At 36.3% G+C, this 27,882-nt stretch overlaps 1 protein-coding gene across 2 annotated transcripts in view; it reads left to right on the top strand.

The window, feature by feature from the left end:
• Positions 1 to 20,866, top strand: part of LOC126183611 (golgin-84-like) — a 104,661-nt gene extending 83,795 nt beyond the window's left edge. For both annotated transcript variants that reach the window (XM_049925721.1, XM_049925722.1), the window contains exons 10-11: positions 19,967 to 20,127; positions 20,228 to 20,866. In XM_049925721.1, coding sequence (XP_049781678.1) covers positions 19,967 to 20,127; positions 20,228 to 20,296 — 230 coding nt within the window. In that variant the 3' untranslated portion in view covers positions 20,297 to 20,866. The remainder of the gene's footprint in view (positions 1 to 19,966; positions 20,128 to 20,227) is intronic.
• The last annotated feature ends 7,016 nt before the right edge of the window (positions 20,867 to 27,882 follow it).

The raw sequence follows: 27,882 nt of genomic DNA, 5'->3' as shown, positions 1-27,882 counted from the left end.
TGTCAGTTTTGATTCATCTTGGAACTCCCAAACAGTGGACTTCTGCTTAGTTTCTGGCTTGTATGAATATGTCCAAGTTTAATTTCTGTTATGAAGTTATATATGGATTTTTTTCTTTGGGAATCAAATTTTTTGACCATTTCTTTGCACCAGTTGATACGAGTTTGTTTTTGAGGTTTGGTGAAATTGTGCAGAGTCCAGATTTTTTTCGCAGCTAAAAGTTTGTGCAAAATAAAATTACTACAGTTTTCAATATTTCAGTATGTTTAAAAATGCTTCTATCTTGTATTTTCCGAAAGTGATTCAGTACCAAAAGTTGTAAGAAGTGAATAGATACAGTGTTTAGAGTTAGGCCTTTATGAAAACTGTAAAAAAAAAAAGTCTTCCAACAAAAACATTCATATAAAATTTCCATTTTTTCACTACACTGTTTCTTTAAAGGTTTACAGCAAAAAAGCTGCTCAACCAGTTTCTAAGCTGCACTTTCTTAATTATAACAAATGGCATATTTTAAAACAATAATAATGTCACATCTCATTGTGCCCTTTAGTGATCATCTGTAAAAATATGAAAGGCCACCCTCATGTGAGTTATGGTAGTTATGTTCGTTGAACTGAAAGGCAATATATATCACAGGTTCTTACACTGAGGCCATGTTGCAAACAAAAACTAACAGCAATGGGATTTGACACTCCTGTGAGAAGTTGTGTACAGGGAGAGCCCTAAATATTGGGAAAGCCAGTTGTATGCAAGGTGCCGTGATAATGCATCAGCTCTCACATGTCACACTCATCTGACATAACGTTGGACAACTTTTGTGCCTCACCCACTCTATTTTCCTAACTGGCTTTCAGAGATTTCTTCCTGTTTCATAAACTTAAAACCATGCTGCAGGAACACAATTTCCTAATTGTATACAAGATCCAAAAATACTTAATGAGATAACTTCAAATCATCCTATTAATCTTGAGCAGGGTTAAGCAGTAATCAGCATCTGCAGTACTTAGTTTTTACATAATATTAATTTAGTTTTTATTACAAATTTATGTCTGAAAGTGCAAACAGTAAGAGTTTCTTTTTGTCTGTGTTTAGTAGCAATTTTATTTTATTTACTTGTTTGTGTGTTCAGTATAAGTAATCCACAATAATTCACCCATCTGTAGACGTATTTATCGTGCCTCATTTCTTCTAGCTGTCAAGTCATGTAGCTCTGTAGGTCTTTTCAATTATTTCACATGCTTAATTAATTCTGTATAATGGTGCATGATACTCAGGGACTCTGTCTGTTGTGTGTGGGTCCTAGAGGAATTAGTCACAGTCTACTAAGTTAGGAACTGTGGTGGCAGAGGTCAACAGTCTTTGGTTACTGCCTTGAGCTGTGGCCATGAGGGGCGGGGGGTCTCTGGGGTAAAGGATGTGGCATCTGTTGTTCAATCAGTGTTGCCTGGAATCACTGATATTCTGATGATTTTGCACCTTACCATTCACTTGGTGTAGTCAGTTCATCCTCACCTGAGCCTGAATGACAAATAGTGATGAGGTTGTGGTCTCCAGGTGGAGCATGAAAAATGCAAGACCGGTTCATGGCACTGCATTGTTGCAGGCTTCTGTACATTTGGTTAGCTTCGTGTGCAAGGGGTGGAGGTAGGGTCAAGGGAAGGTTGAAGAGATTAATTGGATAAGTTTGCAGGAGAGGAAAGCAGAAGGTTTGATACTTTTTAAGGTAATGGTGGATAGTCAGTTATTGTGATCTTTAGTGAGTATGGTGGATGAGTTTTATCAATGGAACAATTTGGGGGGCAGGTTAAGGAGAGAGAACATAAATTAGAAATTAAATGCAGATGGACTATAACAGCACTGTCATGTGTTCTATTTTCCCTGACTTGAAACATGGCAGTTATTTCACTGTACATGGGAATAATAATATTATGTTGTTAGTTTATGCTTAAAATTATTTTTGAGAAATGTTCTTATAGATGATAATGTCTACCAATTTTTTTATGTCATCAGGTGTCAGAAAACTCTTTAAGATATTGAGCACTTGTGAGAGCATTCATCACACTGTTTGTGCTGATATTGTCCCTTGAAACTGTAATGTGATACTGTCTGTGATAGTCTTTGTCTTCAGTGCCATCCCACTAGTGCACATTTGCTGAACCATGACTCACTACTGCTCTAGTAGCAGTTAGTTTGCTTGTACCAAATATGTAATGTTTCTGTGTCATAACTTCATTTTCAGACTTGTCATCCGATATCTGTGACATTTCTTTGGCTACTGTAAGCCTGCCTATTACTGTGACACTTCTTTGGCTACTATATGGCTGAAGTTTGTTGTAAGCCAGCATAGTCTCCGATTAGTGTTGAAGGGTGACAGAAACTTCAGATCATATCTTGACACTTTCTTCAGGGGAAGCTGTCAGTATACTGTTGTGTTTAAGGAGACTGTCTTCCAGTTTTCGTATCATTTTCCGTATAGCCATCAAACATGAAACGAAAATACCATAACACTTTTTTTTCCATGGGAGTAATCCACAGATTCAGCAGTAGAACCTGAAAATGTTATAAACCGTTTTATGTCCTCAAACTCGGTGTCTTGTATCAAAATTTTAAAATTGATAACTCTGTGTAACTGCATAGATCAGTTAAATATGTTTCAAAGCTCCAACCAGGTAGCCATGTGTTTTGAAGTACTGCTTCCAGGACAGGGGGCTCACCAGCCCTGGATCGAGTCTGCCCAGTGGATTAACAATAAGGGCCAGCATGCTGGGTGTGAGCCAGCCAGGATGTGGTTTTTAGGTGGTTTCCAACATTCTACTAGGTGAATACTGGGCTGGTACCAAAGTCCTGTCTCCGTTACACAATTCACAGACATTTAGAAAACTTTCGTTGTCTTTCACTACACCCTCGACAGGTGGGGTACACACATTCCATCCTGGAGGGAGGGGAGGGGGAGGGAGGAGACACCCTGATGCAACCAGAAGGGCATCCAGTCACCCTTTAAATTAACCATGCAAAATCTGTTAATAACCAAGCTGACACTGTGCCAATGCGGGGGAGAGGCACAGCAAAGATAAGAAATAAATTTGTTCCATTACACCATACAAACTTCTCCTTCTTGTGACTCCAGGTCCTCTCGAATTTTGTCCTTAAACATTTTCAATATATAGGGTGTAGAAAAACTTCCACTGCCAGTGACTGCAAAAGATTACGTATTTGTCACGTGACCGGTTGTGGGCTTATGCCCATCCTCAGGTGTTTATACATTCACATACATGTTTATATTGCTGGAGATTACTGTCTAAATAGAAAGCAAATTATTTGCTTGTGACTAAACAGATATAAGTGGGACAATTGTAAATGGCAAGGCCGCATTTGTAGAAAATATATCAGTACTTACATAAAGATGAAGCATCCTTATTATAATCATGCTGTGGTGGGAGTTTTTCCACTCAGTTGCACATTGGTTATCATTTTCACGCATCCACAGCTCGTGGTCTAGTGCTTAGCATTACTGCCCCTGGATCATAGGGTCCCGGTTCCGATTCCCAGGCGGGATGGGGTTTTCTCTGCTCAGGGACTGGGTGTTTGTGTTGTCCTTATCATTTCATCATCATTTGTGATAGTGGCTAGATTGGACTGAATAAAAAATTGAGTCTGAAAAAATTGGGACTTTATATGGGCGCTGATGATGGCGCACAAACCAATCATCGTCATGATCATCATTATTTTCATGCCCCCCCCCTCTTGTTTTTAGCTGCATATTTCAGTACTGTGTCATGCACTTGTGATATGCACTGTGTTTACATACAGATATGTAGGCTGTGATCAAAGATTTTAAACATAGGAGCTGCAAAGATGTTTCTCATACAGAAACAGGTAGGTTATGGTCAGAGAACTTAGCCACAGGAAGGGCAAGGATGTTGCACACATAGAAAGTTAAAAAGCTGTTACAAATTGCGAAATTTTTTTGATCCACATTATGAAATTTTTTATTCTTATTTTTGTTGGAGAACTTAGACCTAGGAAGTACAATGATGCTGTACATATGGAATTACTGAAAGCTATTACAAATTACAAAAATGACAGAAGTGTTTTAAGCCCCACTGTTCTCAGAGAACTTAGATCTAAGAAGTACAATGATGTTATGCTCATGAAATTTTCAAAGCCATTACAAATTATGAAAATGACAGTTAAAGCATGTGTTTACAATATGACTTCTAGAAATTACAATATGGCACTTTAACTGTTGTATGATTGCTACATCGGAGTTCCATAGCGTGTTACTTTGTTATTAGATATCAGACGATAATGAGTTTTTGTTTTTGAATATTTCATGAAATATATGGAGATAAGATTTGTTTGCAAGCTCCACATGTTCGCTGAGAATAAGGTGTGGTGAGTTAGAGCTATGGATGTAAATTTCTAGCTCTTCGAGCAAATCCATTTTCTTTCCTTTGTTGACAATGTGTAGTATTTGTAGGTTGTCTGTAATGGCTGTGGCTGAGTGACAATGGTCTTTTAGATGCACTGCAAAGGTGGATTTGTCAAAGTTATTTAGCCGGAAGGCATCCATATGCTTACGGCATCTTGTAGCGAAACTCCTTCCAGTTTGACCTACGTAGAACTGAAAAGTTTATAAATACCTGATTTGTGGTGGCATTGGTTATTTGTCTTACTGTTGTGGATGATGTGCTGTTGTAGCTTGTTGTTAGTGCTAAAAGAAATTTGAATAGCAGTTTTCCGAAAGAGGTTAGCGATTTGGTATGAAATTTTACCCATAAAGGGTATGCGAGCGAATATGTTTTTTCCTTCTAACAAATCCGATTTAGGAGGAGTGCATTGTGTCTTTTTGATTTTGTTGTTAAGTTTATCAATTACATCTGGGTTGTCTCCGTTTCTACGTGCAATTTCTTTGATAATATTAATTTCTTTTTGTTCGTTATGTCGGCTGAGTGGGATTTTATGTGTACGGTTAAGTGTAAATCTGAAGAATACCATTTTGTGTTGTACTGGATAACATGGGGAGTTTTTAATGACAACATCACTAGTGGTGGGTTTTCTGTAAATCTGGAAGTCATGTTTGCTGTTTACATTAGATATTCTAAGGTCAAGAAAATTGATTCCCTTATCTACTTGATGTTCTACAGTGAAGTTGTTGTTGTGCATGCTGCTGAGACCATTAAGAAGTTTCTCTGTCTCCTTAGTTGTACCTTTGTACAAGATAATAGTATCATCCACATACCTTTAGCAGTATATTACTTTATTTTCAAGTGAGCAATCTGATCCGAAAAATTTATTTTCTAAGTGGTTAATGTAAGTATTCCTGCCAAACTACTGCCCATTGCAAGAACATCTTGTTTATGAATTTTGTTATTAAAAATAAAATAATTGTGTGGCAGGATTAGTTTTAGCAGTTCAGTGAGTTCATATATTTCAGTCTTGGATAACTTTTTGTGTTTTAATTGGTTGTTTTTAATTATCTGAATAGTGTCATGTATAGGAATGTTGGTGTAAAGGTCTACTATGTCCATTGAAGCAAATTTGGCACTTCCTGGTATTGGTAAGTCTTTGATATGTTCAATAAGTTCATAGCTATTCTTAATTGAAAAATTGTTTTCATAGATATGAAAGTTACTGGGAATGTCTTTGTTTCTTGCTGATAAAATATGCTGGACTGTTTCTTGGGTTGTATTTATGATTCTTTGGCTGCAAACATAGTTTTGGTGTCGATGGATTCATGACAAGGCATTTTAGAACATCAGAGTCAGATACAGAAAGTCAGAAGATTTCAGTAGTTCCTTAAGCTGGGTGTGGGGTCACTGTGTATTTCATATATGATGTTATTATGGAAAAATTCTAGAGATTGTTAATATATTCAAATTCACACATAACAACAGCTGAGTTCCTCTTGTCAATTTGACTACCAGAGCTTTGTTTTCAGATAGTTTTCTATTAATATCCCTGAGCAGTTTGGAATCATAGTTACATGATTTTTGGTTTTGTAAGTTTTTGTGTATAATATTCTTAACTTGCAGCCCAATACTAATGTTTTCATTATTGTTTATTTTAGCTGAGCCACATGCCATTTTAGAGCAGTCAATTAATTCTTTGATATTATTGTCAGTGAGTATTGGTGGGATATTATGTTTGAGACCCTTCTCAAGTAATTCGGTTTCATTTTTGTCAAGTTTGAGAATGGTTGAATTAATCACCCTACCATAAAACCTGTGTTCTGATGTGGTAGGAGATTCTAGTCTTTGTAGTTTGTTAGGATTGACAGCTAGTAATTTCTGATTATGCCTAGTTGACACAACTAGTTGTTCTTCGCACACTTGCTCATTAATGTTATCTAAAATACACACAAATTGCTTTGGAGTCAAGGAGTTGCTTAGAGCCAAGTGGAGTTTGAGCATTTGTTTAAGGACATCTTTATGTCTGTATAATTATTTGATTTCAGTTTTTAACCAATCAGTTTCACACTTTGACTTTGCTGTTTTGGCTGACTTAGTGAGGCTCCTAACATTAAAATTAATTTTGTTTGGTATTACTTTAGACAAAAGGCAGTTTTTGTTGAATTTGGTTGCTTGAATGGTCATCATCTTGATTTAACATGTTCTTAATGCATTGACAGTTCGTAATACCTGACTAAGTAACATTAAGTAAATTTTATCCATAGTAGAGAACTCTGTGACTGTTCCTTTATAGGGTGCAGAAAAATTTCCAGCACCAGTTACACTAAACATTATTTATTGTAAACACAAGCTTTAACTGTCAATTTCATAAATTTCATGTGTACTTCTTAAATCTCAGTTCTCTGACAACAGTGTGACTCAAAACAGTTCTGTCATTTTCGTAATCTTTGACATGTTATGATTTTAGATTGTCTATTCAGGTGATAATTAAGCCAGTAGACCAGGACACTCAGAAAACTCCTGCTGGATACTTGACCATATGTCAACAGGTGTGTGTGTGTGGGGGGGGGGGGGGGGCGTAGGATTCCAACTTGGGGTCTTCGGCCGACGTTTTTTTGATGATTTTTCTGATGTTTTGCCAACACGAGTGGCTGGCATTGTAAAAGCTTCACCCTCCATTGTTGGTAGTGAACTGGAGTGGAGCTCGCGACTACAGGTTATACATGTACTTGTCACACCAACGTCAGATAGCTTTTACGCTGTCATTATGCCTGTATTTCTCCATGTGTTATCTGCTGTGGTTGCTTTCTGCAGCATGGGAACCCAGGATCCATTCACCTCAAGGCTTTATTCTTTCTTGCTGAAGCTATTGCCATATTGGTAGATTTCTAAGGCCTCCCTGAACCTCTCTTACACAGCAAGAACTTCCATGTCAATAAGTGTTTTTTAGTAGTCAGTCTCCCATGGTGGGCGCTCTGTCATGACCGATTTCTCCTACTGCCTCAACCTGCAAAAATCATCAAACAAACATCAACCAAACCTAAAACAGGCTATTTGTCAACAAGTGACCATGGAAGCTTTAACAACTTTTCTGACAAATAATCATCAGTTAATTACATTTATTCCATAATCTGTAATGTTTAAATTGTTTAGCATTTTAATAAACAAAGTAACAGATGGGCCTGCAACAGTGTTCAGAGGGATCATGGAATGGATGAATACTCATTGTGAAATGCATCTTGTGAAAATACTTGATAACTCATAAAGTTTATGACTGAAAGTGGTTCAAAAAGTTAGACATTGAATTAGCATTCTCCATAATTCAAGCAGGCTTAGGTAAGCAACTCGAACATGTAGCCACCATTCATTTTTTTTTTTTTATTCAATCTTTCTATAACATGTGTAAAATTTGCCCCAAGTAGGGTCGGTGATGATGGTGAATAGTTTTCATCTAAGCTGATTACCTGCAAACACAAGATAACTGTGTAATTGGATCCTCATCCCATAGCTCTAGCAACCCTGTTACAGCTGAGAAGATAATGCGTATTAGTTTCTGTTGGCTGCATTCGTATCTTTCCATAGTTACAGACAGGGCTTCTGAATGTTGGAAGCAGGGGTTAGTTGAATTTGGCCACATCGTTAGTATAACAGCTAAAACCATCTGCTGTGGTTATATATATTATGCTGTAAAGTAAACAAAGCTGTGCACAACCTGAATGTTAGGTTGAACACAGCAGTGCTTTACTGGATGAGATCCTATTGAAAATGATGCTCCGGTGACCTCTGAACTGACTTAACCTAGCCAGTCGCAAAGTGACCTGTAGTTTACTGTGGACTCTGAACCACAGTGGAAAGTGTAACTTGTCACATTTATAAATCATTAGTAGAGGTGAAAGAAGTGATAAGTGGCAGAAAATATCCAACGACCTACTGGGGATCGAATTCCAGGATTTTCACTTTATAGTCGGCACTTAGCCACTGTGTCACCAAGGCGTACTGCTGCACAAAGCTTTGATACATGAACAATTAAACAGTAAAGGGAGATGAAAATATAATCGTCATGGAGGATTTGAACACCATAGTAGGCAAATGAATGGAAGAGAGTTGTGGGAGTAGCGGTAGTAGAAACGAGAGAGGAGAAAGACTAATTGAGTTTTACAATAAATTTCAGCGTGGAGAGATAGGAAGGTTACATCTTTATCAGATAGAGATTCTGAAATTAGATATTGGATTGTACAGTATTTGCAGCAACAGATACAGTCTTACATTACAATTTAGTAATGATGAAATGTAGACTGAGGTTTAGAAGTATTGTCCAGAAGAATCAGTGTGGGAAGAAGGGAGATAAGCACTACCAAGAAATGAGGAAACATGTTTGAAGTTCTGTAAGGTACAGATACTGTAATGGTGAATAGCACAGTAGGCAGTTCAGTTGAAAGGAATGCAATATCTAAAAAGGGCAATCACAGAAGTTGGGCAGGCAAACATAGATACAATGAAGGTAAGTGTGAAGAGATCTTGGGTAACAGAAGAAATAATTTAACTGATCAACAAAAGAAGGAAGTACAAAAAATGTCTAGGGAAAACAGGAACACATCAGTATAAGTAACTTCAGAGGATGAAATAAATAGAAAATAAATGCAGCCAAGACCAAATGGCTCCAGGAAAGATTGTGAAAAAAAAATTAAAAGAAATGGCCCTTGAAAAGACTGAGTTAGCATATAGAAAAGTTAAAATAATATTATGTGAAATTAAAAGCAAAGGCATCAACATTAACAGTGCAAGAGAAATTCTGCTGTCAAAAGCAAAGGGAAGAGTAGTTAGGTGGAAAGAGTATATTGAATGATGGACCCTGCAGGGGTCAGGAACTGTCTGATGACGTGATAGGAGAAGAAATAGTAGTAAAATAGAAGATTCAGGGGATCCAGTGTTGGAATCAGATTTTGACAGAGCTTTGGAAGACTTGAGATCAAATAAGGCAGAAGGTGTAAATAACATTCCTTCAGAATTTCTAAAATTGTTGGAGGGAGTGGCAATCAAATGTCTTTTAAAGTTGGTTTATGAAATCTGTGATATTGGAGATACCCCATCAGACTTTTAGAAGAATAATATCCACAATCTCAAAGACAGCAAGAGCAGGTAATTGTGGATACTATCGCATAATCAGTTTATCAGCTCATGCATCCAAGTTTCTGACAAGAATACTGTGCAGAAGAATGGAAAAGAAAATTGAGGAACTGTTTGATCGTGATGAGTTTGGTTTTAAGAAAGGTAAAGAAAGGTACAAGAGAGACAGATATGACAGTGAGCTGGATAATGGAAGCAAGATTTAAGAAATATCAACACATACTCATATTATTTGTCAGTGTAGAAAAAGCATGTAACATTGTAAAATTGTGCAAGATGATAAATATTCTCAGAAAAATTAAGTGTTAACTATAGGGAGAGATGAGTAATGTAAAATGTGTACAAAAACCAAAAGGTAACAATAGGCGTGGAAGACAAGGAACAAAGCGCTCGGATTAAAAAGGGTGTAAGACAGGGATGCAGTCCTTTGCCCCTACTGTTTAATCTGAGCATCGAAAAAGCAATGATGGAAATGAAAAAACATTCAGGAGTGTAATTAAAATTGAAGGTGAAACTATAGCAGTGTCATCTTATTATTGATAATTTTTCACCCTGAACGTAAATGTCAGTGACAAGTTTTGCTGATGACATTCCTAATATCAGTGAAAGTGAAGAACTGTAGGATCTGTTGATTGGTATGGACAGTCGAATGAACACTCACTATGTATTGACATTGAAAGACAGAAGTAATCAGAAGTAGCAGGAATAAGATTAGCAGTAAACTTAAAATCAAAATTGGGGACCATGAAGTAGACAGAGTAGTAGTCTGCTATCAGCAAAATAATATAGACACAGGAAGCATGGAAGACACAATACGTAGACTACCATAGGCAAAGAGGGCATTTCTAGGCAAAAGGAGTCATCTAGTACCAAACATTGAACTGAATTTGAGAAGAAAGTTCATAGAAATTATGTTTAGAGCTATTACTACCTTGTATATAATGTTCATACATAACAAAGAATTCAACTTTGTGTGTGTACATTGTTGTAACTATACAATAGTTTTGACAATGTTTAAATTATATTAAATTTGCTGATAAATATTACTTATCCTGCTAAGTCATGTCAGTGTCTGGGATGGCTTCTTTGCTCATAGATAAACTTTTGGAATATTTGGTCCAGGTGTTTTTTGAAATAACGAGTTGACCTTTAAACACAGTCTTCGCATGTTACTATGTTTTTGACATTCTTTTTACAACAGAACATCTTAAATATGCATTGTGCAACGTTCTTGAGCTAAACAAAGAGCTTCGTTGATCAGAGAATAACATGTGCCAAACTCAATAGCTCCTGAACCCACTCTCCTCTGAACCTTTCTAAAGCAACTCTACATAGTTCATGCCAAACTTCTCTATAAATATTACAAACCCAGTTTCCAGTACCTTCTAGAACAGGCTGTAGGCCAAATAAGTTCTAACTGAAATTCTTTTTCATATTTAATTTATCAAATGTTTCCTGGAAATCATTATTTATGCTAAGATTTATGTGCCTCACTTAATGGTTTATAATAAAAGTTGCAGATTTTGACAGTACGAAAAATAGCAGCTTCCTGTTGTCGTATAAGATTTATTTTATAATCCGTAATAAAATTAGAAGAATTATAAATGGAGGTAGAAATTTTGTATGCATAAAATCTGAAACATCACATTATTATTTTCACTGTAAACTGGTTTTCTGATCATTTAAGTTGACAATTGTGATTATTAATTTTTGTGGTTCAAGATCGATATTACGAAATGGATCTATAAGAATAATAAAAATGTATTACATAAATGTAGACAACATTGTCCTTGGAGCGCAGTGATCTGGTACTAAATTTTATTAGAACAACAGTCGAGATCACAATAACATTTACTTATTATGATCGGTTTCGGCTTCTGTTACAGCCATCCTCATATTTTTTGGCCTGGTATGGCAGATGCTGATGGCTCCTCAGTTGTTTCACGATACCACAGTCTTACACAGTATGCGATAATGGTATCACATGAAAAAACTGAGGTGCTGTCAGCACCAGTCATAGAGAGCCAAAAAATGTGAGGATGGCTTTAACATAAGTCAAAACCAGTCATAATAAGCAAATGTTATCGTGGTCTCGACTGTTGATTTAATCAAAAATATATTTCCAGAAAAATAGTCCTTTGGCAGTCAGATGTGTTAAAAAATATCTTTAGATGTGGAATATTTAATTTAAGTATAAAATTTAACTCAAATCTAACCAAAATTTATACAGAATTGAACATTTCAATTGAAGTGCGAAAGCTCCAAGGAATATATCTCACATGAAAATTAGTTGTTTTATTAAAACTTTTATCAAAAGTTGAGGGTTATGGAAGCCTTGATTTTGAAAGACCTTTTTCATAATTTTGTGTATATCTAGCAATTGGACAGTTATTATAGGAGAGAGTTTACAATGGCTTGCTGTGTCGTAAGTCTGTCTTAGCTCACTGGAGCACTGAAGTGGCTCCATAGAATCCTCAAAACCATAAAATTATTTGAATAGTCATACAACAAAGAAAATTTACATGCGCATATAATAAGATGTTCATAAAATGTCTACATAGTGATATTTAATTATTTCAATTTCTTTTCCTCAATCGTACACTGGCAAATTGCACAAATATAGTTTCATAGCACATGGAAATAACATTTTTAGTAGAATGCAAAAAAATAACTGATTGTAAGACATAATTTGATCCTCCACTACACACTAGATACAAGGACTGCATGAAGAGAAATACAAGAAAAATTAATGTCCTGGAAAACATTTCCCTGAGAATTACAGTAAAATACAATTGAATTGTACTAATGTGATTCTGGACCACTTTCCAAAACTGGATGAAGTGTTCTTGAACTGATGTTTAGCAAAAGACATGTTGAATAACTTTCTTATGATTTTACAGATAAGATTTCGTAACTACAAATACAGTCACCCAGCTAGGGATTGTACTACTTGCTTAGCACTGAAATCTATCAGTTGTATGTAACCATAGAGGTAAAAACTTTAAAATAGTAATCCACAGGACAACATGCCATTGGATAAAGTAGTAAACATCAAAGAATTAAGATCATTAAGCTTTTTAAATTTCAAATAAATTTTTAAGTTTTGCTGTGGTACCATAGTTGTAAAATATTGATGTAAAGCAGTAAGAACATATTTCATAAAAAATATTATACACAGTAATAATCCTCTAAAATCTCAAGGAATATTCTCATCAGGCAGTTGCCTTGGTCCAAATAATCTCATATTTTAGTAAAACAAGTCACATGTGGTAGGTATTTTCACCATAATAATTCACCAATTTATTTTACACTGTACAATCCCCCAAGCTGTACTTTCACAAAGTCAGATGGCATTGAAGATTTTCATGTAGTTGGCAACAACATATTTAGCACTTCATATAAGCCATTTCATACCAAGGCTAACTCTTTCTCACTCCAATGCTGTGTAATCGTACAGTTGTTAATTAAAATTCAGATATTACAAACAAATCACATCCAGCTCAAACTTCATAAACATCAAGAATATAACTATATACCAATGTTCATAATCATCATAATCTAAGTTGTGTGTGTGTGTGTGTGTGTTTCGTCTATTCTTGATGAAGGCCTTACTGGCCATCTTAGAATATTATACGGCATACCATCATAAACAAAAGCACAGTGCATTACCAAACAGAATACCAGTAAGTCCCTAACATTTCATTTCCATAACGTCTGCACAACTGCAGAATCATTACACATATTGTGGAATAAACCTCATCACAGTATCATAAACCTGAAACATCGAAGAATCACTGTACTTCACAATACTATGAATCATCTCTCAAAAATTTAGTTCAACATAAACTTCATTAGCTTTACAGAACATTTCACAAAACTTCTTAATAATATCATAAATATACCTGAAATAGAAAAATTGCTCTGAATTATAATTTCTACATTCCATTCATAATTGTACAACATTAGTTTTAAACCAAGAAATATATATTTTGCATCATAACTGATTCTTATGTACTTCATATAACCATTAGCGTTGCATTTTTCTGAAAAACACCACTCTCTATTATATCTTTTTTTTCTCACATAAACACCACAGTAATGACTGAAATGACAGAGTTTACAAAATCCTTCATTTTCATTTTTCTTTAGACAGTTTTCATTCACTAAAGCCCTAGATATTTTTGTATTACTAACACTGGATAGATATAGTAACATTATTTCAGTATGACATTTCTTTATGTAAAAATTTAAACTTTCTTTTCAAAATATATGTTAAGCTTCCCAACATGACAGTAATTTCAAATATATTTATTTTCAGTTAATTCCAAACAACAGTAATACAAAGTAGTAGATTATGGCTTAAGTAATCTGTGACAAAAAAATTTCCCATTTCTTATTTGGGCTCACATATACAAATAAGATACATAAACAATGAAAAAATCCAGAAATACTAAGAATGTTTTACATATTGGAGGTTTCCTAATATAAACTGCAAATAAATCGTATTTTTTCTGCTTTCCAGTTTCCTCAAATATATTTTTAATTCATCATATTTAATAATTGTGTATTATTAGACTGTTACAGAAAGCATCTGGTTTTTTTGTACTGAGAAAGTAGAAGACAAATGCATAGTGTAATGTGATTATAAAAAGATGAACAGATGAGTAAGAGAAAAACGTTGCATCATGGAAATCCAAATTGTTGAAGTAATATTCACAAACAAAAATAAATTATATAGTCTATGGTGGCATCGAGTAAAAAGATACAAACATTACGTACAAATTTCCTTAGCATACAGACAGAATGGAGATACAAAGTACACTTAAGATTATTTTATATAAAAAAAATATTTTTCATCAGTAACAAAGTCAATGTATTGTTTTTAGTAAGGAATCTTTTTCCAACTACAACTCACATTTTTGTTTTTGAATTAGATTTTCCACATCCTCTAATTACCATCGCAGTGTATATTAGAATTTTTTTCCTATAATATTGGGTTTCTACTTTGATTCTATGTCATTCTATCTTAACATGGATGGTAATCATAATTTTTCATTTCAGTTACTAGTTTAGTTAAATCATTATTATTTCACATTGCTCTGTACTTTCATATTTGCAAATCTCAGCCTTTTTTTCCCCACTCTTGTCTGAGACTCTTTCTTGACAGAATTTCCTGAATGTAAATTACTACCATTCATGCCACTAAGTTCCTAATCCATTGCTTTATTAACATCATATTTCCATACTCTACATCATCATCATCATCATCATCATCATCATAATATTAATCTAAAGACCTAATGCATTTCCATTAATCATCACTTCTCACAAAATATTCTCTTCACTTCACAGTTCACCACTAAACATCATCAACAGCAATAACCCTACCGTATAGAAACAACATGATAGTAGCATAATATTCATTTCCTCCTTACCATGTTACCAATACTAAATCCAGCATAATTATCAATATCACACACCTCAGGATAAAGTCTTCACTTTTTACATAACAGTTGTTTTTTACAATGACTGAAATACTTCACATTATATGTGAATTGACCGAAAATAGCTGATACTTATGATAAAAATTTATAGTCACGTCTCTGCTTATCATATTACTTTTATTTAACTTACATTATCTCTCATGTATTAATTTTACTTTTACCATAGTATACAAGTAGAAATAAAAAATTATTTTATATAGTCAACTTAGCAGTGGCAGGAATAGTACTCCTCACAGAGAAGCAAACAGTTCTGGTGACTGCACCTCCACCAGAAGAAAAGAAGTCCAATACTGTCAATATTTTAACAAAATTTTCAGAATAATGTCCTAAACATATTTATGATAATTACCATACACCTCCATGTAAAGTTGCAGCCTACAGCTTATTATTGAAGAAATATCCATGTACAGAAAGCACACTGAAGGGACGTAATGAACATTCTTGTAGAGGAAACAAGGCTGTCAAAGAAATGGAGATAAAACAACCCATTCTGTCCTAATTTGAACTAAAAAGGAATGAAGGAAATTTTGGGCAATTCAAAAAGCAAGAGAAATTGGGCACACAAGTTTTAAATACTGTGCAGCTTTCATAGTATGCCTCAATGAAGAATACAGAATTTTCTGTAGACACAGCTGTACTTTCATGACAGCCAGAGAACAAGAGGAAGACCAAAATATTCACCAGTTTAGGGCCCGGTTTGTCAAAGAATTAAACCAGAAAACTGCAGGTTTCCAGATACAGTAATACTGCATTTGGAAAACTGATCCAAATGGATTTGATGAATGTAAGTCCATCTTCTGTCTGGAGTATCCAATTAAACAATGGCAACTGCCATTATTTAGGTTTTAGTTTTAGGCTACAAGTTTTGACGATCCACTACGTCATCTTCAGGCCTGCTTCAATTCAGCAACCTTCGTGTTACAAAATAAAGCAGCACTTTTAAATGGTCTCGTAACGATTATTACAGGCATGTGTGCTCTTTGGACAACTGTCAGCAGCTGTGACAGTTGTCCAAGGAGCACACATTCCCACAATAATCATTCTGAGACCAATTAAAAGTGCTGTTGTATTTTGTAACAGGAAGGTTACTCAATTGAAGCAGGGCTGAAGATGACGTAGTGTATCGTCGAAACTGGTAGCCTAAAAATACAACCTAAAAAATGGCGACTGGTATTGTTTTATTCCAAATGCATTTAGTTGTGAACTGACTTCTGAAAATGGAGAAAAATCAACAATTGGGTTAGTCTGTTCTTCATTCAGTACAAGTCATGGCTATAAAATAGATGTTGGACAAATGATTCATTTGCAGGTAGAGACATGGAATAGATGACCATTCCACCAAAAACAACAAAATACGTACAGCCTCTGGATTTACATGTCTTATATGTAAAACACACTGAGGCTTAAAAGAAATTGGTATAGGCATGCTTATTCAGGTATGGAGGTACATAGTTCAGGCAGAATATCGTGCTGTGGTCGGCAATGCCTATATAAGATTACAAGTGTCTGGCACAGTTGTTAGATTGGTCACTGTAGCTACAATGGCAGGTTATCAAGATTTAAGTGAGTTTGAGCGTGGTATTATAGTCGGCGCATGAGCAATGGGGCACAGCATCTCCAAGGTAGCGATGAAGGGGAGATTTTCCCGTACCACAAGAGTACTTTGAATATGAGGAATCCACTAAGACATCAAATCTCCGACATCGCTGCAGCCAGAAAAAATCATGCAAGAACAGGACCGACGATGACTGAAGAGAATCATTCAGCATTACAGAAGTAAAACCCTTCTGCAAATTTTTGCAGATTTTAGTTCTGGGCCATAAATGAAACATCATTGATATGGTCTTTTGGAGCCGAAGGCCCATTCATGTACCCTTGATTACTACATGACACAAAGCTTTATGCCTTGCCTGGGCCCATCAACACTGACATTGGACTGTTGATGACTGGAAACATGTTGCGTGCTTGAACGAGTGTCGTTCCAAATTTTATTGAGTGGATGGACGTGTACGGGTATGGACACAACCTCTTGACTCCATGGACCCTGCATGTCAGCAGGGGACTGTTCAAGCTGTTGGAGGCTCTGTAATGGTGTGGGGCATGTGCATTTGAAGTGATATGGGACCCCTGATACATCTAGATACGTCTCTGACAGGTAACACATATGTAAACATCCTGTCTGATCACCTGAATCCATTCATGTCCATTGTGCATTCCAATGGACTTGGTCAATTTCAGCAGGACAATGCACCACCCCACATGTCTAGAATTGCTACAGAGTGACTCCTAGAACACTGTTCTGAGTTTAAACACTTCTGCTGGTCACCAAACTCCCCAGACATGAACATTATTGAGCAATCTGGGACGCCTTGCAACATGCTGTTCAGAAGAGATCTCCACCCCCTCATACTCTTACGGATTTATGGGCAGCCCTGTAGGATTCACAGTGTCAATTACCTCCAGCATTACTTCAGACATTAGTAGAGTCCATGGCATGTCGTGTTGCGGCACTTGCGCGTGCTTGCAGGGGCCCTACACAATAGTAGGTGAGTGTACCAGTTTCTTTGGCTCTTCGGTGTGTATGGAAGAAGGATAAAATACTCTATAAGGACTTTCTGCAGTGACTCTGACTCTAAATTAGGAAACAGAATATTCATTATGAAATGCATTCTATTATTGATAACCAGCTGCCTGCTCAGTGTATCAGCCTATGCTTCAGAACTCCTGGTAAACAGCTGGCTACAATACTCCTGCACATGTTGCTGAACTCAAGAATGTGATTAAAGTAGCATTTGATTTTCCAGGTCAATAATATGATTCTGAGAATTGTCCAGATTGCTTTCGCCAAATGTGCCTTTTCTGATTTTGCATTTTGTTTCATGAATTTTCTCAAAGAACCTTATGTACATTTTTACAGTCAGACAGTAGACAATCTAAGAGTAACACAATTGAATGCTTTCATCGTTCTAATCACCATTGTACGTAAAGCTTCTCAATACTATTGGAACACCAAATTCCTGTTTAAGCTTAGAGACTTCCCTTGTTAGTATCATTATTTCACAATTTTTTCTGCGAAATGAAAACACTGTTAATATTCTAGCTAATACTGTCTTTATTCCAGCTGACACCCCCACATACAATGTAACTCACTTCCACTTAATGCTCCTATATAATGAAGAATTTAACTTTGCTTGCATACGTGGTTGTAACTATATAATAGTTCTGACAATGTTTAAATTAGTATGTAAGAGAAAGTATATTATATTTATAGATAAATATTACTTACCTTGCTAAGTTGGTCTCATTGTCTAGGCAGCCTTATTTGCACCTATATAAACTTTCGGAATGTTTGGTCCAGGTTTTTTTTTTTTAAATAACAAGTTGCTGGAACATTGTGTGGCTTTTAAACACAATCTTCATTTGCTGCTATGTTCTTGATGTACTTTTTACAACAGCCCTTCTTAATTATACATTGTGCTAAATTCTTGAGCTAAACAAAGAGTGAGTTGATCAGAGAGTGACATGTGCCAAACTCAATATATGCTAAACCCACTTTCCTGTGAACCTTTTTAAAACAACTCTACAGAGTTCATGACAAAATTATCTATAAGTATTACAAACAAAGTTTCCAGTACCTTCCTGAACAGGATGTAGTCCAAACAAGTATTAACGTGACTGTTTTAACTGAAGTTGTTTCTCATATTTAATTTATATAATGTTTTCTGGAAATAATTATTTACGTGAAGATTCATGGGCCTAATGGTTAATAAAAGAAAGTTGTAAATTTTTACAATATGAAAGATAGCAGCTTCCTGTCATTGTATAAGTTTTATTTTATAATCAATAATAAAACTTAGAAAAATTACAAAAGGAGACAGAAATTTTGCTTGCATAAAACCTGAAGCATAATAGTATTATTTTTACTGTAAACTGGTTCTTTGATCATTTAAGTTGACAATTGTGATTACTGCTTTTCATGGTTCAAGATAGATATTACAAAATGGATCGGTATGAATGATAAAAATATATTACCAGAAAATTAGTCTTCTGCCAATCAGATAGGTTCAAAAATATCTTAAGATGTGAGATATATAATTTAAATATGAAAATTAACCAGAGTCTGGCCAAAGTTTATATGGAATCAAACATTTCAAGTGATGTACGAAAGTTCCGAAGAGGCAAGATTCATTACAGAGCACAGCATTGTATGGAAGGTAATCATGATCTGTGGGAAAACCAGAAAAGAAGAGAATCAAAGTGGTTGATATTTAGTGCTTTAGAAGGTTACAGAAAATTAAGTGGACTGATAAGATCAGAAACGTCATAGTTCTCTGCAGGAAGATAACATATGGATAATACTAAGAAGGAGAAGGGACAGGATGATAGTACATGTGTTAAGACCTCAGGAAAGAAAAGAGCATTTGAATAATTAAATAACTGCAACAACTGCCGTGCTGTGCAGTTGGATGGTGGTGTGTTTATTTATTTAGTCAAATGGGTTTATACAGCTGTGGCTGCCCCACTCTCCAAGTGATCATTGGGGGGAGGGAGGACCAGACCTACAGAAAGCCTGTCAAGCTATAGGAAGAAACTCTGCCTATGCACATCACAGTACTAATCGATAAATAAAAAAAAAGAAAAAGAAAAATTTTTTAGTTATCTATTTATTTATGTAATTATCTAGATAGAAATTTATTCAAATACTGCCCATCTCTGCCTTATACTCTACATTCAATGATTATTCCATCATATCTTATGTTCCATTTACTGTAAAATGACACCATTTTATGTACTTTTATTTTGTAACTAATCAAGATTCATAAATAAAACAACTAAATAGCATCATAAACTTAAATTGCCATTTTTGTATGTGTTAACTCTGTTTCTATTTGGTGCATTAAGAAGGTGAATGTGTGTTTACAGCCAAGGCTCAAGTCCCCAGCCTTTTTGTAGAATCACCATTTGACACGGGAGTGACACGCAGAGTAAAAAGGGCTTATACAACACTTGATGCTGTCAGTATTAGGACTGGTGTCTTTTTAAGGAGGTATCCATTGGCCCGAGTATTAGTATTTTCTTACATGGTAAGCAAATAACATCCAAAAGTATGGAAAAGAATCTTTCAGTGTAGGTAGATTCTTGACCTTGTGTTGTACTTACCATTTCTTTTCTTAATTTTTACAGATTCTTCTTCACATTTGGGTGATGGTTGTATTGTTCACATACACTCCTTCTGCTCAAGGAGGACAGTGAAACTAGAGAATCTACAGAAATTGTCATAAAAATTGGTCCAACAGTACATATCCTGTTGTGATTAATCTCTAGTTCATATTTATTTATCTAGAAATGGAACACTTTGGAACTAGAGTGAAACCATCAGTAATTGCATTGTATTCCAGTTTGTTATTATCTGTGTATAGGTATTTCTATATTAGCCTAAGCTAATTATGTTAATATGAATTAAGTTTCTTAAAAATCGAGGAATAATATCGACAAGATGTGATGAGCAAAGTTTTTGATTACATCGAGATTAACGTCATGGTGAAATACTATTTGCTGAGTGTTGAGCTATGAATACAGTCTATTACTGGTTGTAAATTTTATTTATATGCTAGGAGAGAACTGTGTATGCAGGGAATACTTTTATACTGCTGATGTATCCATTTATTTTGCTTTATGTACTCTTTCCTGTGTTGCTAAATCTGTCATCAGTTTAAAATGTTATTTTTTGGTGTTGCTAATCCTGTCATCAATTTCAAATGTGACTAAACTATGTCACTACAACTTTTGAATCTGGAAATAAAGGTATTCAAGGTCTCTTAACATGGAGTGTCTGCTGCTTCTGTTACTGTGGTTAAATCACAAATTTATAACCTTTAACAACAGTCTAATTTGGTATTGAATAGCAAGTAATGTGTCTGAATTGATATAGTGCTCAGAATCAATGTATACTGATACTGGATTTCCCATGTGATTTTATGCAGTAAAGAATAGCAGTGTTAGTGTTGCTGTATGTTACTGTGATAAGTTTCTCAATACAAAAAGTTTACTAATACATAGTCCAGGTAATAGTCTCTCTATGTAGCACTGCTCACACAGGTATAGATGTTTGTCAGTTGACATTAAACTGGGGTTTATGCTAGAAATAGCATAGCTGTGTGTGTCACAAGTTGGACGCAGAATGGCAGTTGGAACTAGATACATGGGACATTCTATTTTGGAAATAATTAGGGAATTCATTACTCTGATATTCACAGTGTCAAGAGTGTACCAAAAATACCAAATTTCAGGCATTACCTCTCACCCCGGACAATGCAGTGGCTGGTGGCTTTCACTTAAAAGACTGAGAGCAGCAGCGTTTGTGTAGACTTGTCAGTTTTTACAGACAAACAGCACTGCATGAAATCAATGTGGGATGAATGACAACCGTATCCATTAGGCCAATGTAGTGAAATTTGGTGTTCATGGGCTATGGCAGCAGATGACCAGTGTAAGTGACATTGCTATCAGCATGACATTGCCTGCAGCACCACTCCTGAGCTTTTGGCCATATTGGTTGGACCCTAGACAACTGGAAAACCATGGTCTGTCCAGATGAGTCCCCATGTCATCTGGTAAGAGCTGATGGTAGGTTTCGAGTGTGGCACAGGCCCCACGAAGCCATGGACTTAAGTTGTTAATGAGGCACTCTGCAGCCTGATGGTGGCTCGGTAACGGTGTAGGCTGTTTACATGGAATGGACTGGGTCCTCTGGTCCAGCTGAACCTATCATTGACTGGAAATCGTTATGTTCAGGTGCTTGGAGACCATTTGCAGCCAGTCATGTTCCCGAACAATGTTGGAATTTTTATGGATGGCAGTGCACCATGTCACTGGGCCACAATCTTTTGTGATTGGTTTGAAGAATTACACACCACCTTGAACTATAGCAAGGGCATTGTGTCATGCAGGGGTCTTGTAGATATTCCCAGAGAGGAAATGGGAGAGTATCACTGAGATGCTGAAAGAAATGCACTGGTCAAATCAGACTCATTTATTCTTACTTTCAGTAGCACAAAACTCCCAGAGCATGTCGAGGCAGTTTACCTTCGCCAAAGTGTGCGACCCCATGTCCATAATCCAATGTGCTTTGGGCACACCACTTTAGGATGTAAGGGTGAAGCCGCTGGTGGCAAATGGGGTAGGGCCATCGGCAAAGGTGTCATTTGTTCATCTCCTCTGAAGTATGTGAACTGCTCTGGGGCTCATTCTGTCTGGAGTAGGGACTGCAACATATGTCTTGAAGAATGGAAGATACCAGAGCTTAAAACTACCAAGTACATCTACATATGGGTCATTCCAAGTGAAGTGCCCTATGGCTCCCAGCTCAACCATCTTCAATTTTGATGAATTTTGTACAGTATGAACCTGAGGGCCCGACATGTACTTATGCAAAGTTTTAGGCTCACCTGTAACTTGGTTGAGGTGCTAGAGCTACTTTTGTCAAGACCACTTTCTCCGAGATCGAAAAGTCGCAAAGAAATCTTCAAGTTTGGAATTCCACTGCTTCTAATGTAAAAGAACTAGGCTCTTGTTCCTGGGTGTAGTGGTACAACTTTTTGTGCTCTACACACAAATGATGGAAGTAGAGTTCAGAAGCAATGCATTTGGCATAATCTCAGTTCAAAGTGGGCAACAAATCATGTTGTGAGTAATTTGTCGCATACTTTAATGAGGCATAAGTAGTGGAGAAAGTGCACTATGGGCTGGTCTTTTGCCAAACTACTGTCTGTGTAGGTGTTTAGTGTATCACAAATTTGAGCCTGGCTTGTGTGTTTAATTACTGTGCTACCATTCTGTAAATTAGCTAAAAAAACATGAATGTATCAAAATATACCCGTGTTCAAAGCCATGTGTCACAAAATGGGCACCTACCACATTACATTCATTAATACCATTCAACAGAGCACATTTCATTCTGTTAGAAAAACTTATTTTCATTTTGGTGTCTCTTTGGGTAATGTGCAAAAATTGCACCTAAGCTATTGAAATTTTTTGTAATTCTAGAAAAATCCTTGCATTGGTCCATGGTGGCTATGCCACTACCAATCTCAGTGACTGGTAGCCCCATTGCCAAGGGGCCCGATAGCCATGCAATGTCAGCCATGGGTAGGTTTCTTTACTGCAGGTTCCCAAGACTGAAGGTGGGAGTCTAGCAGGTTTCCAAGCCTGAATGTGGGTATCCAACAGGTTCCCAAGCCTTGTCTGGGTCTCTTCATGGTTCCCAAGCCATAATGCAGAATTTTTCAGTTAAATGCTTTAAATTTGTTGCTGATGTCCAAAACTATTGCTTCCAGCCAAAACTGTATTGCCACCCCATCATGGAAGCAGCTGGAACTGGTATGACTGCAATTATCTTTTGTTCTGGAATCCTGCATATGTCTCTTCTAGTTGGCCAGTGAAATGATTGAGCAGCTCCATGAGGATGCATGGAATTAATCAACGCATCTTTTTCTTCACATGAAAGTTCACAGATATTTCCTGTCCACCATTTTCCATCATAAATGCAAGCCACATACTGGCTAGGCTGTAGTTCAGTAATGGCAACATGTTTAGTAGCAACTTTAGCATATCAGTTAACATTTGCTACAAAGGACAATGTATGATTTGATACTCTATGAATCTGAAGTCGTTTTTCATCAATTACCACAAAATGGTGAGGGTCTCTTGTACCAGACACTGTACATCCATCCTCAAAACGTTTTTCTTGTTCAATTTTTGCATCTTCAATAATTTCTTTTTCAATATAGATAAATTCAATGCCATGCACATTTTTTTGGCATTATTCAAACAGATCAGTTGGTGTTAAGATTTTGTTGTCAATTTGGCACTGAAGGCTAGCTCTTGCTGCTAAATGCTTACTGAGCCCCTAATTCCATCACATGGTGATTTCCCATGGCTTGTTCCAAAAAAATTCCATTCTGCAGTAATGCCGAAATCTTTTTTATGATAGCAAAGATTTAGGAAGCTCTTAAAATTTTTGTACTCTGTGGCAGAATCATCACTAAAATAATGAATATGCTTAATTTCTTTAAAAATGCACTTCAGGGATTTGATCCAGTTCATTAAAAACACATGCACTGCAACTGTGTCATGTCGGAGGAAATCACTGATTATGCAGTAGCTGACACTTTTTAGGTCTTCATTATCTTTGTAGTAAATGACAAATGGATGTATTGTAGCTTGGCTATTTTCCCTGTGGACTCCTTGAACTGCGTCTTGGACAATAAATGAGTAATTTTCAGCGAAATCCAGTAATATAATCAGTTCTCCTGGTTTGAGACCTTTAGTGAACTGCAAATGCTTGCTCTGATGCTTTGCAATGTAGTGGTGAATAGAAAGGGCCAGAAGTTTTGTATCTAATAGTTCAATGAATTCTTCCACTGTAACTTTCCTGGTTCCAAGTGTATCTCCGTCATTGTGAGTCCATTGTTTCAACTGAATTGTATCCTCAGGATCAGTATCTGCAAAAGTGCTTTCCAAGTATTCCTTTAGAGCTTTTGTTCCTGGATGTATTTTACAGTGATGAAGCATGCAATCCTTTGTTTCCAAATTCCAGACAGTTTTGCTCAGTAACATTTTGTAATCTTCTTTTATGTAATCCTCTATGTGCCAACATTAGTTTCACATCTTGATGTATTGTGCAGACACAAACTGAATGTGAACAAGCTGTGCCTACAGTCACACACCACTTTGGCCTTAATACACGAAATTTGGAAAATCCAATTTCTGGTCCATTTTTACTGCGGTACGCAACAAACGTTTCTTTTAGGTTGCTCAGTAATAAGTATTTTTGTTTTTGAATGTTTTCTCCGTCAATCCAAACAGTAATACAGTCATTTTTTCCTGGACAAATCTGACTTAACTCTTCAGCATAAAAATGTTCTATGACTCTTGCCTTCACAGCCTCAGAAATGTTTTTCCCACATTTGTCTTTGGGCTGTGCCAATATTCCCTGTTCAGCTTTTAACTTTCTAGCCTTCCTTACCATTCTTTCTGAAACACAAAACTCTTACATAGTCTTTTTGATAGACCAGCTTTGGGGATCTAAGGTCAAAATTTGAATTTTCTCCTTATGATCTGATGTATGTAATTTGTCTTTCAATTCTTGGATCAGCTGACTGTAATCTGAACAAGCATTGCTTGCTTGTGGATCGTTGCTCCAGTTCACTGGAATCAAGTCCTCCTACTTCTGCAATTTTCTTAATAATTGTACCTTCAACTTGATGTATTTTGTGATTTGCATATCCTTTTGTACGCCTTGCACCAATTCATTGAAATTTTGATGCTGATATTCCAACAACTGTTAAGCTTGTATACAAATTGTGAGCAACATTAGTCTCATCATCTTTATCTGACTGATATGTAACTTCCATTTGTGAATATTTCAGTGTATCAAATTTTTTTCTACTGGAAGGACAATTTTTTTTGGCCTGGTTTAGTATCACACACAGTTATCCATTGTAGCAGGTCAGCTGTTTGTGTTGACTGAGGGCAAACTCTTGCGTGCAGTATGGTTTTTCTTACCAAATGGGTTGCAGCATGATCTTTGCAAAAATTCAAATCTTTGTAGTACTTTACAGTGTTTAGTCATTTTAAGACACTGTATGTTGTTAAATGACATGGGGAATCAGTATTTCCAAAACAGCTAACATTAACTTGATCTTTTTTCCATTTCAGCAGCAACTAGATGTGGTTCAGGCACTAAAATCAAATTGTCGAGTCCTAAATAAAGAAAATAAATAAAATTAATAAGCACTCAGCTTCACAAAAACTATGTAGCAGTCTTTAGTATAGTTAAATGGTTAAATTTCGCAATGAACCTGTCACAAACAGGTTTAAAATCACCAAATAAACAGCAAAATGAATATTTAAACACTGCAGACATAATCAACAAAATTTCAAATTTAAGGCGCAATTTTTGCATCTTACCCAAAGAGACACAAAATGAAAATAAGTTTTTCTAATAGAATGAAATGTGCTCTGTTGAATAGTGTTAATGAATGTAATGTGGTAGGTGTCCATTTTAAGACACATGACTTTGAACACAGGTATATTTTGATACATTCATGTTTTTTAGCAAATTTACAGAATGGTAGGACAGTAATTAAATACACAAGCCAGGCCCAAATTTGTGGTGTACTAAACACCCAGACAGACAGTAGTTTGGCAGAACACCAGGTCTATAGCGCACTTTCTCCACTACTTGTGCCTCGTAAAGTATGGGACAAATTTCTTGTGACATGATTTGTTGCTCACTTTGAACTGAGACTATGCCAGATGCATTGCTTTCTGAACTCTACTTCCATCATTTGTGTGCAGAAGACAAAATGTTGTACCACTGTACCCAGAAGTAAGAGTCTAGCTTTTTTACATTAGAAACACTGGAATGCCAAACTTGAAGATTTCTTTGCGACTTTTCGGTCTTGGTAAAAGTGGTCTTCACAAAAGTGGTTCTAGCACCTCAACCAAGTTACAGGTAAGTCTGAAACTTTGCATAAGTTCATGTAGGGCCCTCAGGTACATACTGTACAAATTTCATCAAAATTGAAGATGGTTGAGCTGGGAGCGTCTTCTAAACTGGGACACTTGACATGGAATGACCCATATACATCTACATGTACACTCTGCAAACCACTGTGAAGTGCATGGCAGAGGGTATGTCCCATTGTACTAGTTATTAGGGTTTCTTACTGTTCAGTTTACATATGGAGTGCAGGATGAATGATCGTCTAAATGCCTCTGTGTGTGCCGTAATTATGCTAATCTTATCCTCGCGATCCCTATGTGAGCCATGCATAAAGTGTTGTAGTATATTTCTAGAGTTATCATTTAAAGGTGGTTCTTGAAATTTTGTTAATAGACTTTCTCGGAATAGTTTGTGTGTATCTTCAAAAGTCTGCCAGTTCAGTTCTTTCATCATTTCAGTGACATTCTCCCATGGGTCACACAAACCTGTGACCATTCCTGCTGCCCTTCTCTGTATGCGTTCAATACCCATTGTTAGTCCTACTTGGTATGGGTCCCACACACTTCAGCAATATTCTAGAACTGGTCACATGAGTGATTCGTAAACCATCTCCTTTCTAGACTGACTGCACTTCCCCAGTATTCTACCAATAAACCGAACTCTAGCACCTGCTTTACCCACAACTGAGCCTATGTGATGATTCCATTTCATATCCCTACAAAGTGTTACATCAGGTATTTGTATGAGTTGGCCGATTCAGCAGCGACTCATTATATTATAGCCATAAGATATCATGGTTTTTCATACTGAGAGGTGCACAATTTTACATTTTTGAACATTTGAAGCAAGTTGCCAGTCTTTGCACCACTTTGAAATCTTATCTAGATCTGACTGAATATTTATGCAGCTTCTTTCAGACAATACTTCATCACAGATAACTGCATCATGTGCAAAAGACTTCCCTGGCACATCCAAAGTTACTTCTACATCTGTTGATAACTCTCCATCCAAGATAACATGCTGCAGCCTTTCTACCAAACAGTCGTCAATCTAGTCACAGATTCCCCTTACATTCACTACTTCCTTTGCTTCAGATCTTAAAAAGCCTGTTCAGAAAGCTGATGCCGCTATACAAACAGAGGTTGCTAATGTCTGCACTAGTACCTGCATTTATCAATGCACTTGGGCTGCTGCAGTTATTTTGAAGCCCGTACATCCCCCCAGAACATCAGAAAAGGCCACGGTTGCTGATTTTGTGGAGTTTCCTGCCTCTCCAAAAGTTCAGTTTGGTCCACTGTCCAGTTCTGCCACTACCACTTCTGTGGTTGTA

Source organism: Schistocerca cancellata, chromosome 4 (genome assembly GCF_023864275.1).
Source record: "Schistocerca cancellata isolate TAMUIC-IGC-003103 chromosome 4, iqSchCanc2.1, whole genome shotgun sequence".
NCBI classification, from domain to species: Eukaryota; Metazoa; Arthropoda; class Insecta; order Orthoptera; family Acrididae; genus Schistocerca; species Schistocerca cancellata.
Note: the sequence above shows the minus strand (reverse complement) of the source record. Positions and strands in the feature narration are given on the sequence as shown.